This window comes from Pyxicephalus adspersus, chromosome 7 (assembly GCF_032062135.1).
Source record: "Pyxicephalus adspersus chromosome 7, UCB_Pads_2.0, whole genome shotgun sequence".
Classification (NCBI taxonomy): Eukaryota; Metazoa; Chordata; class Amphibia; order Anura; family Pyxicephalidae; genus Pyxicephalus; species Pyxicephalus adspersus.
The window spans coordinates 33,096,543-33,108,915 of NC_092864.1; the positions used below are offsets into that span (position 1 = coordinate 33,096,543).

The following is a 12,373-nucleotide window of genomic DNA, read 5'->3' on the forward strand; positions in this document are numbered from 1 at the left end:
TCTGGGGACATGAAATTTTTGTGGGTAAAAGGGGAAGTTGTAGTATTCAATTGAAAGGCCAATAAGTCATTGACTGTTATTTCTCAGTTCATCACAACATTTGCTACTAGGCTTAAGTAATTTTTTAGGGAAAAAAAATTGTTGGGAGTACTGCCTAATTTGATGTTCGTAAGATTCTACTAAGTTGTTTGGGCTTTGCTTGAGACCTGTTAAGGGTAAGGAACCCAGTGTTTATTGTATTACCAAATGCACTTCTTTCCCCAAAAGTCCTTTTCACTGGAGAAACAACCCAATATACAGCGTGACGTCACCTGGCGTACAGCATGCACATTTTTTCATTTGTATGTTGTAGCTGCATTTTTAATCAGTAAAGATTGATTGTTAGTACCTGATACCTATTCATGTAGCTCATTTTATAAAGTAATGGTAAGATAAAGTAAAATTCAGTTCAAAGCATCTTTATTGTATATCAGAGGCAGTCAATGTGTTTGATGTCTAGTTTCTATGACTTTTTACAATAAACTCTTCAGTTTAGAAGAGTAGAGTTCAAACCCACCATTTTGCGCAAGTCAATGATCTGTTGTGACTTTTCTATAGTATTATATGGAAAAAAAACATGAAGCTGTTGGAGTAGATACAGTTGCAGGCTGAAAAGAAATAAACCCTGACCCCATTAAATTAAGAATAAACTGTATAGGAAGAGCACCCCTTAGTAAGTTATGACAATGGAAATGCATACATGTAGTTAATCTCTAAATACATCAGTAACACCCACTTCCTTAAAATGCAAGCAAATAGGTTGTGGTCCTGCAATGAGTTTAGACATGTCCTGTTAAAGGGTGACAGCTTTTACCCAGTTATGCTCTGGTATCGTCACATGCACCCATTGAGGAGACTACAATCAGCTGTCCTGATTCACATTGCACGGGCTTTCACCATGTTACTATCAGGAAGGCACTCTAAAGCAATAACGTGCAGTTGAAGGTTGTACAGGTACAGAACTATTTGCTGAAAGAGTCTAGAGTGAATAAAAGCTCTAAAATGAGAAAGAAAAATATGTATTAGTTTAGCAAAAATAATGTCATCCAGTTAGGGCTTGGATATACCATGCAGCTCTATTAGTAGCAGTACTAAATGGAATCCACGTCATCAAACTATAGAAACTAATTGACTGCTGGTGGAAGGGGGTTATCGGTGGGTGGAGTAGCGGTGTCAAGAATTCTCATGTCCCGGCAGTGAAGCACAGGATCCTTCCCAAACCCCATCTGGTAGACATAGATGAATATTTTTTGTTTGGGCTTTAGAGTGAGAGTTACTGTTTCTTCAACTTCAGTGGCCTCGTTCCAATTCTCCTTTTCTGTGTTTGTACTACATCCACCATATTCAGCTGTTACGGATATTTGGGCCTTAGCAACCAAAGCACTCAAGCCCCCTGTCTCAGCCGAGACGGTTGTTGACACTTTCCAGTTGTGCTCTATACTGTGCATCGCCTCCTTCTCGTACCCAACCTTCTTAGTGACCCGGTTCTTCCATTCAATGGGGGTCTGGGAGTCATTGCCAATGGTTTTGATGCACACCCACTCCCCAAAAGATGGACCCTTGGCAATAGCCAAACCTCCAGGTAAAAAGCTGTAGATGCTGGGATGGAATGAGAAGTTTTCAGCATTCTCATTGGTGTTGAAGTTGGTACATCGTGTATACTGAATCCCCCACTTGTCATCAGGCTTAATCAAATAGTAGTAATTTTTAACCCCAAAATAATAAAGGCCATTTTTGTTTTCTGGGTGCAGTGTGAATTCCTCGCTCTCTTCATCCTTGTTCATGTTTTTTGTTCGACGATAGACCCCACGGTTCTGGAAAATGATATAGAAGTAGCCAAAAGCTGATAAGTAATGGTCACCGCCCTGGCAGTTGGGGTGTAGGGTATAAACAACAGCACCTTCATCTGTGTTCATATTTGTAACTCGACGGTAATAGTTTGACTGGATGATGTAGAAGAGGTCATCTTCATGGGCCAAATAATGATCACCATTTCTGCAGGATGGGTGCAAGCTGAAGATCTCCAAATCTTCTCCTCGGTTGAAATTTGTTGACCTCATATAACAAGTGAGGTCTGGTCTGACTATATAATAATATTTGTCAACACCACAAAAATCTGCCTTGGATTTGCTCTTAGGGACAATCTTCACCATGGTTGATATCCTGGAAATAAATCAACACGATAATATATGATTAAATTCTTTGCAAGTAAAAGCTTCAACCACTGATCAGTTAAGCTGAAGGGGCTGTAAAAGAAAAAAACAATGTTAAGATAGTTTATCAGGTAATAGTAAAGAAAGTTACAGCCCATTAATGGACAAATATTCACTCCCCTGCTTACTAGTGTTCTCTAACATAGGGGTGTCAAACTCAAATACACAGAGGGCCAAAATTAAAAACTTAGACAGTCGCAGGCCAGACTTGAAATTTATTGAAAAAATTGAGGAAGTTTTTCCTTCTCATTAGATATAAACCCTTTTCATATGGATAAAAAGAGGTTTTGCTTTACATTCAAGCTGGAACAAGCTTATAATAAAATTTTATTTAGGAAAAAATCGTATGCCTCTTTCTCTATTTGTAGCCTTCTGAGTTAATTGTCAATGGTAACCTTTTTGCACAAGCTAACAATAATAATAACAATTTTCTTCAATGAAAATCCAACCATTCAAGTCAATGCCTTGGAGTAGCAAAGTACAGCTGAGGGGAAGGGCTGGAAATGCCAGGTGCGGCTAATGTGGAGCTAAACTTTATGAGTTGCCCGCCCTCTTCATTGAAATAGCGCCGCTACTACAATTCCTGGCATTATCATAGGCAGAGGGCCCGCTGATCCATAGACGGAAGTGAGGCTGGGAATTGTAGTAGCGGTGCTCTTTCAATGCAGTGGTGGGCCAGCTGCAGTTCATATTTAGGATTCCTTTGGGGGACAAAAAAAGGACCTTGGGGTCCAGAGTTTGACACCCCTGCTCTAACACATCCTAAATCTTTATGCCTTGTAAAGCAAAAAATACCAGGTACAGGGGAATACTAATTTAGTAATTTAGTACTGTAGATGTGCTGGTCAGTTCCTGGTGTTCCCCATGATGTCTTATGGGTTCTCATGACAATGCTCTTGGTTGACAATAGGAAGCGTCACGCTGGAAAATAACCCAGTCTCTTGTAGAAAAAGATTGCAGACTTGGAACAAGAGTGCCACATGGCTTTGGGAAAGTGAAATGGGCTTTTTTTAATCCAAGCTTGTAGAAGGAGAGAGGGGTATGAAGGGGTAGTATTTAACTAGAGATAAGCTTTAAAACCTAAAGCTGGGTGCTTTCTAAAGAAAAGAACACTCAGACATGCCTCAAACCTAAAGCTCTAGTTATGTAATTTGGGGGGAAGCCAATTAACCCAGCTGCATTTTAGGTTAAGTGGTGTGACTGGAGGAAACCCAGAAGAGAACATGCAAACACAATGGGATAGTGTCCTGAGCAAGATTTAGTCCTGGGACCCTAATGCGGGTGGATTTTTTTAAAGACAGGAAAAGCTGCAAAAAAAAAAAGGAGATGGACGGCACTGAGATACAAGAAGGTATAGGTATGCTATGATGCACCATGCTTGAGCAAACTATATCAGTCATTTAGTGTTAAGATCAACTCTACAGTTTTACAATGCTTTACCACTATCTTCTAGGTCAGGGCTGTCCAAATCCTGTTCTCTAGGGCCAGGATCGACACACATTTTTAGGATTTCTCTAACAGATAAAAGAAAAAAGGTGTAGTGAACTGTTTGTGGCCCTTGAGAACTGAAGTTGGAAAGCCCTGGTGTAGGTGGTGTTTCTGGACCTTTTTAACATGGTGGGAACCCTTGAAATAACTTTTTGGTTCTTCAGGGAACCCCTTCTATAATGTCACCCTTACAGATAGCCTGAATTTTAGATTTCTAAACAGGAGAATCAGCCTTCCTTGTAAACCTCTAGTACAATCTATGGATTACCATAATCCCTTTTCCAAAAAGATATTTTATCAGAAGGAAACTATTGCATGATTGCATGATTTTTAACACAAATCAAACATTTCGGACTTGACAGCGTTTTAATTTATTTAAATGACACAACTTCATATTTGATATTTAACCAAAACAAAAATCAGGAAATATATTGTATGTTTGTTGCATGTAAATTTCAGCACCTGTGCAATAATGATGATTTGAGATCTACACAACATAACTCACCAGTGCAGTGTTCAATAAATAGCCTGAGAGCAGCAGCATGAACAGACATAAAGAACTTCTGCAGGCAAACACAAGTATAAAGTAATCCTAAAGGAAATTCAGAGGCTCCCATCGCTGACCTCCTCTTGAAAATTACCTGGTCACTAAGCTGCTCCATTGCTTCCAATTACATTTTTTTAATCACTATAAGTCTTTAATAATATGTCCAGCATCATTTAACTCACTTTACCAAAGCCATATGCTTGCTATTGTTCCTTCCAATGGACAATGGTGGCTGCAGACTGCAATGGCACATATTTATACTATAAAAAAGCATACACACCTGTACAACAAAACAAAATTCAAAAATCATGTCTAAAAAGTCCAACTGGCATCCCAAAATCTACAGCTATCTAGGAACCTTCTTCTATATGATCTATAACTACCCTCTACTGGGTTAAGAAAGTAGGAGTTGGTGTACTTACGATGAGATTCTGTGCAGGTTTGCAGAAGATCCGTCTTGTTCAGTGTTTGTAAACCCAGCCAGGTGAGCTCATTTTATATGTTTAAGTTATAAAACATTGCTAGCTGGGGGGCAATTGGCTTCTTCTCACCTCAATATATCTGTGAAAAATTTCATAACCCCACCTGTAGTCACACATCTTCCCACCAAGCTGTTTTGTAATATTTAATTTCAGCAATTAATGTTGTTGAATATTTGTGAAGGGCTGGTGCCAGAAACCACAATTAACAGCTGGTGTCAAATGTTGCAAGAGACAATCTAGGCAAGCATCTAGATTAATTTATAATGTTGGGTAGATGATGGATTTGTGAACATGGATTAGTGCTGTCCAAGCTGCTGTTAAATTTTAGAACCTGTCACATACCTGTATTGCCAGTTTGGTTCTTCAGGGACAGCATTGCATGAGGGACAGGTACTTTTAAGCAATAATTGCACAAGGAGGTTTAACATTCTTGGTGCCATTTGAGCTGGCAATGCCCCTATGAACCTGATAGGGAAAACTATGAACAGACTGCGCCCCAAAACATCAAATATACCCAACACGGCAAAGTCCATTTTTCTCAGCACACAACAAAAAAGTCATGCGCTTATTATTCATGCGTACTGAACCATCAGACTAAATATTCTTTTTAAAGGCAGCATCATAAAAGGGTTCAAGTTTTATAATCTCATTTTGATGCCTAGGTATCTAAAACCTAAACTCTCAACTGTCCTTGAAGAATGGCTTTGGAACCAAATTCCACAGTCCCACTTTCCTTCTTGGACCTCTTTCACACTTGTGGTGAAAAACCATGAGGCTAGCTACTCCCAGGTGTCTAGTAAACCACTGCCACATTCCCAGGAATGGCACTCGTTGCCCATGCAGTTGTGGTGCAACTTTTCTTCCACAGAAGAAAAAGCAACTGTCCTCCCAGAAATGGGATCGCTGCTAGGAACCATGCCCGATCCGTGTCACAAAATGTTCCCAACCACACTCATTCAGTTGAATGGAAGCTGTTTGGAGCACAGTTGAGCCTGCAGTAGAATGTTGCAGTGAACGTCTAAAATGCTTTTCCTAATCCCTTAGAACAGAGAGATTACTAAAGCTCAAATTCTCCAAAAAGCACAAGAAAGGGCTTTTTGGCAAATAAAAATAGGTTTTTACTTTTGAAAGTTACCAAATACATACAGAAAGTAACATTTATACTATTGCTAGACATTACACAGCTCAAAAAAATTGTGTAGAATTTAGGATAGCTGTCTCTTTTACCCATTCTTAATCTATTTGGAGGTCTGATGATTACACTTCTACTATTTTTAACTACAAGAGTTTATTGTTTTCGTTACAAGAGTGTTATAATGTATTAAACCTATCGAACATTGTCTTTTTTTTTTTGTTTTTTTTGGAAAGCCAGTCAAAAAAGCACTTGAGGGACGACATCTTACTCATGTCCATTGTTGTGTCACCAACTGTCCTTCATACTATTAAACCTTCCTTGTCTCAGTCATGGTTTAAGGCCAACTTATGGGAAATCCAATTACCTTACCAGTATACAATAGGTTTGTTTTTTTTTTGGGGGGGGGGGGGATTTGCAATTGGCTTTGTGGGATGTGGTGCATCTTTAAGAACTACTAGAAATGACCTCACTATTTGCCCTTTTGATAACGTACCAGTATGTTTTTGGGAGACCCATGCAAACACAGGAAAAAATATAAAATCCATTCAGGTAGTGTCCTGGAAGAACATTTTAACCTGGGACCCTGGTGCCTCTCAATCAGTATTCCTCCAGAGGTTGCTAGGAGTTCCTTGAGCAATGAGCGGTTTGTGCCTCTCAAGTCTTTTACTACTGATGCCAATCATCCTTTTGTCTATCTGTAAGGGTGACATTCCTTACACTGGCCAGAAATGTAAGAGGAATTCTTCCTTCTGACCACCATGCTAATGAACTGTTGATATGGTATTTATTGCAGGAATTCCCCCATGTTGAAAAGGTTAAGAATGGCTGCTTTAGGTTAATCAGGTTTTGCATTTTTTATAAGGTTCTTATAACTGTGGGTGCACCATGGGATGTGCCCATATTTAATAAACTGAGCCTTTTTGAATTACCTTGAAAACATTATGCAATTTAGAGTAAAGAGGTGTATAGGAGTGATGCCCAATGATGGATGATGAACCCTCAACACTCCAAAAGTAATGGAACAAGGTCAAAAGTACCACTGATAAAAGCCATTTTTGCAAAATAATTATAGAAATTATTTTAGAATCAGCGATGTTCTTTTAGGCATTGAAGGCAAACCTGAGAAAATCTGACCGCCTAGACACAGCTGGACCTACAGGCCATCATTAATGTCTTACCACTATACAACATCAGGAACTAAAAATTAAAAAATTGCAAAGGCTTCATGCAAGCAGCTAAATACATAGTTAAAATATTATATAGAAACAATTTTCCCTGCAAAAAGATTTGTAAAATATTGAAAACACTTTTGTGCTTCTTTCATCCAAATGTTGGACATGAACAATTTTCTAGCACTTTCAACCAGTCTGCATAATTGCTCCCGTCAACCTATAATGAAAAGTCTTTCTGCAGAAACCCCTCTGCTGCCTTCATCTTTTATGGTCAAGTTTTCCAGCAAAGAAGTTGGAAGCAGCTGAAATTGCAAAAAAAAAAAAAAATGTTTAGATATATGGTCAGATGTACTATGATATGACTGTTTGAAGATATCTCTCGATACCTCTCCATACTCATAATGCCAACCTTGAGCTCTTTGCACACATGTAACCTACACAAGCACCCCCTTATACATCCTCATCTATGCTGAGCAGACTCTTCCAGGGCAAACCTGATTCAGCTGGAAATACTGTTTCCCCGAAAATTAGACCTACCCCGAAAACTAACCCTAGCATGCTAATCATGCAAGGGGGAAATGTAAGCCCTACCCGGAAAGTAAGCCCTATCGGCAGATCCTTTGTGCAAGCTTCTTCAGGGAGTTTGGGTAAACTGGCAAACCCTTATCAAAGGACAATATATGATTACAAACAGCCAATTATGCTTTTAAAAATTGCATAGTCATCTATAAATATTGTTATCAACCCCTACATCACTTAGTCCCATAAAAACTTTAGAAGTGGTTTTACTAGACATGCCTTTCTTTAGCCATTTTTTTCTGGAAGGCTCTAGGGGGTTTCCAGGCCCAATGGAAGGTGTAGTAACCTTAGTGAGTTCTGTTTGTACAACACCTCACCTTCTATGTATCTGCCAGGTCCAACAACACATGAGAAAATGCTGAACACACCCAAAGAAAACCATTTTAGTAAGTTGTACCCACTTGTTAGCTTTGTTGTGAAGGATGATGTAACAGTGTCACACCATGGTACAGCAAGGAGGAATCCATTTCAAATTAAGAACAAGATACCCCTATCTCTATAACCTCATCTAGTTGTGGTAGGGAGGTAGCTTAACATCAAGAGTTAAGTTAGGAGATCACATTTGGTAAAAATTAGAAATTTAGGTATGATGGTAAGGTTTAGGCAATTGTTCTACCATACAGTGTACAGACACTAAGGCTACCATCTGGGAACTTGAGTTTTGCAATGCTGGAACATTTAGACATGAGGGAGGGGGTCAAGGACGTTTAGCTAGTATGGGGACCAGAATTTCTGATGGTGTCTGATTAAATATATTTGTAATTCATCTTCGTAAAAATGTGCCTGGTATGATTTCAACACACATAAATAATATGTTGTAAAACAGACACAACTTTGCCATCGTACCGTGCCAGTCTGTAATTAACTATAATTAGAAAAGCTATAATTCTCTGGTCTCTTGGGCTGTGAGATCCAGAATAGTTTGAACATGAGGATTTGTGTTATCAAGAAATGTAACATTTGGAAAAGTCTAATAATTTAGAATTCTATATCCACCCTGGCGTTACAAAAAGTCACATTCACTGCTGAGTAAAACCTCATTATAAGTGGTGCACAACTGTTCCAGTCCTTTTTTCACAATTGCATATATAACCCAAACCCTTCCAATCCTATAATTGAAAGAAACACACAGGGCAACCAACACTAAAGTGTTTATAATCAATAATTTATTAGCAATATAATGTAAATGCTGTAACAGTCGGTTCTACCATCCACAGTAAGTGAAATACATTCAGTCCTGGGCACCACCGCCAGCAGCAGCCCAGGGCGCAGTCTAACAATGAGGAATGGGGCCCATATAGGCAAAAAATAAAAGAAAGAAAATGAAAAACCCACAGACCTCCATTAATCAAGCAGCAAGGATTTTTCCAGGATTCCGTGGGCTGGCCAGTCCTGTGATAACTATGACAATTTACGGCAATCTGTAATATTGGAAATATAGATATGGAAGTCTAACTGAGCTAGGTGCAAGATGGCTGCCACAATGGCAGAAGCAATGGCTGCTGGTGACTTCCTACATAATACTCTTGGACGTAAATACTGGAGATTGTTTGTTACAAAAAGCCCCATTAATGCTGCGATAGCCTATAGGATAAAAGCTGGAGTATGGAACATGAACTGTCAAAATAGGAGGGCTGAGGAATATTAAATAGGGAAAAGATTTTTGTCCAGCCTCCCAGGGTGGACAGAGTTATAATGACTTATAAACTTTAAAATAAGAAATGCTAAGTTTACCCATTTTTTTACTTTTGAATGTGTTTGGGGGTTTCTTAAAATGTTTGCACCTCCCAGGCACACCTACCTGCTACATTCTTTACAACAAGGGGGTAATGTTGCTTTTTTGTTATTATTCTCAGTTATTCAACAAGGAGAACATTGCAACAGGATTGACATGTTTTATGTCCACAGGAAAACATTTTTTTAATATTTCTAAAAAGTTGGCAACCCAACTCCTTGCCTACAAACCAAAATGAGCAACACTAGGGCAGAAGACAGAATAATTATTACAAAATAAATAGTACTTTATGTGCTTTATACATTACACTCAGATGTAAAGACCTTCAAGAAAATGTTCTTTTAAATAGGTGAAAGGAATATAGAAAAAAAACCCTAGAAGAAAGGTTCTCCTACTCTATAGGGGATGGTCCACAATAGTCCACAGAGCTCAATAATACTGCTATTCTACATGGCAGACTGACATCTGCTGACCACCAATTCTCCACTATTCGTCATGCATTGCAATGTGAAATACACTCCCGGAATTTCTGCCCTGAGAAGTATTCAGAAGACCAAAAGGTAAGCAACAAAGCTACTTGATTTCGCAAAATCAGCAGGAAGACAATATCTTCATAAAAAAGTTATTTTTGTAATTGGTTCGCCAGAAAAAAAAAAAAACCTTGATGACACAAGGCTTGCAGTCTGTTGTGAAATGATGCTACAACCAACTTGGTTCCAATGTGAGATATTACTATTGAAAGTATAAAAAATGTTCTTAGGAGATCATCGTCTGTCCTTCACATTAATCAGATGGCTTTTGTCCTCCATGTTTATGTATTGTCCATGTAAACAAGTCTTCATGTTTCCCATGCCCAAGAGTTTCCAACATAGACGTTAACCAGTGCATGCATTTGGAGTTTCCACCGGTGGACGGCGTCACCTGGCCCAGTTGCTGAACTGGCTGTCCTGACTGGTGATGGACTTGACGCTGCACCGCTTCTTAACGATCATGTTAATGTACGCCCTCATGATTTTGGTGATCTCCCCAACCTATGTAAAAACAAAAATACATAGCATGAAAAACAAATCAAATGATTAAAATAGCATGAAATACAAATCAAATGATTAAAACAAATCAAATGAGTATTAAGTAATAAATCTGAACTCCAGATAGGATAAAACTGTCCATGCATCTATTGGGAGCAGTTCAATCAATTCCTGTCCATCTAATTCTTAAAGTCAAAGATTTGGTAATTATTTTCTGTTAAAATGAAGGAAAACAAGGGAGTCATCTCCTCACCAAATGTCTGTTAAAGGACAATGAAGAAGCGGCATGGTTACCAGTCAGGTGCACCAATTCAATTCATACTATTTACTTTCTCTCCGTTTCCTGTATTACCAATCACATACAGATTTAAATATGATTGGTAGCCATGAGAAATATACCTAAACTGTATTTGTTACACCAGGTTTTCACTGTCTGTGATAGGCAATAACAGGTGGTGTTCCAGAATCACCAGATTATCTATAGGATATTGGTACACTACAGCAATGCCTAGAGAAAAAAAAGGTCTATGCAGGTAGACTATGCCTATATTATTGATTTTTGGTTATAGCCGACGTGCATTATTTTTCCCGTCTCTCTTGGGAATGAATTGTCTGTGAATTGTGTTGGAACATTGTGGTTTATTGTTATATTTCACTATTGATGGTAAACAGTAGAGGAAAGCAAATCCTCCAGGTTAAAACAATGTTTGTGCACATGATATTAATGCATGCCTTTGCAATACGATTTTGGCAGTCGTCTATTTTGTCTCAGCCTTTATCTTACATGACATCAGTGATGTTTAATATTCTTTTACTGACAGAAATAAAATTAGGCATCCACAGTACATCTTACTAGGGTAAACAGTATAGTCATCAATTATAAAGAAAAGGAGCAGGACCAACATCTACAACAAACACAAGGTCTGCTCTTCTTGCTAGGACAACATCTAATGTAGCCCCACATCCCCCAAGTAAGGTAAGAAACCAAATCTGGTGTTGTGGCAAGTTGACATGAAAAAGGATTGAAGGTTCAGTGCAACCAAAGTGTTACTTTCTGGGAAAGTCACTCATTGCCTAATTATATATTTTTGTGGACTTCAGCAGAGCAATCGCCCCACATTTGCTGGATCTGACCCCTTTCCCTTTAAAGATTTGGGTACTTGTAAAATGCATGAAAACTCAACAGGAAGACCAGAACCTCCTAATAATGGGAATTTAAAGGTGCTGCAGACCTGGCAGCTCATAATCTTAAAACCAGGCATTAGAAAGTTCATGGTTCTACTATACAGCATCAACCAAAAACCTAAATATAAATATTGGTTGTACCTTCTATTTATTATGCTAAATTAAGTTTCATATTTGTTCAATATGTTTCCTTTTTAACCTACAGTCTCTATTCTTCTGTTGTTTAAACTCTCAATTTCCTGCATCTATTAGCCATCAGGCATCAGTGATATTGTGGCTATCTGTAAGGGTGACATTCTTTCTGTTGGCCAGCAATATAAGAGACATTTTCCCCCAAAGACTGCCCCACAACCCGTAACCCTAAATACAAACCTGTGTGGTTTCAAAGAACATCTCCCGATCATCTACTGTGATCTTAAATGTATTGGGCTGTGGAGCTCCGAAGAAGATAATGTGCTCGTACTGAAACGTTTCCAGGGGCTTTGGTTCCCCCCTTTTGTACACGGAGACATTTTCGGCACTGACGCCCAGCCACAGATCATTAGGAAAGCCTCCTTCCTTATACTGTAAAACAAAAACACAGGATGTTAAGTTTTGCTGAAAAAAGCACAGCCCAATATTTGGATCTAATGTTTAAGAACTGCAAACTGGTACACTTTAAAACTTGGTCATCTCATTCTGATGGTATGATATGTTAAATCTCTAAATATACCCTTAAACTAATATCAGATGTTGATGTTTGGACAGCACATTAGCTTGTGTCCATAATA

General features: G+C 38.6%; 2 protein-coding genes across 2 annotated transcripts in view; both read right to left on the bottom strand.

The window, feature by feature from the left end:
- Nucleotides 1-442: 442 nt before the first annotated feature.
- On the bottom strand, nt 443-4,770 carry LOC140334535 (uncharacterized). Its single transcript, XM_072416802.1, has 2 exons — nt 4,710-4,770; nt 443-2,202 (listed from the first exon to the last, which is right to left on the bottom strand). Exon 2 carries the CDS (start codon nt 2,190-2,192, stop codon nt 1,164-1,166), a length of 1,029 nt encoding a protein of 342 aa, XP_072272903.1. The 5' UTR covers nt 2,193-2,202; nt 4,710-4,770; the 3' UTR covers nt 443-1,163.
- A 4,029-nt stretch (nt 4,771-8,799) lies between these two features.
- LOC140335451 (unconventional myosin-X-like) overlaps nt 8,800-12,373 on the bottom strand; it is an 89,314-nt gene continuing 85,740 nt past the window's right edge. Inside the window, exons 40-41 of the mRNA XM_072418061.1 lie at nt 11,976-12,167; nt 8,800-10,421 (exon numbers count right to left, since the gene is read on the bottom strand). Of these exons, the coding sequence (XP_072274162.1) occupies nt 10,308-10,421; nt 11,976-12,167 (306 nt within the window). The 3' untranslated portion in view covers nt 8,800-10,307. The remainder of the gene's footprint in view (nt 10,422-11,975; nt 12,168-12,373) is intronic.

Bases quoted from the DNA above. Each gene is read 5' to 3' on its own strand.
- LOC140334535 (XM_072416802.1), bottom strand. From the start codon at position 2,192: ATGGTGAAGATTGTCCCTAAGAGCAAATCCAAGGCAGATTTTTGTGGT.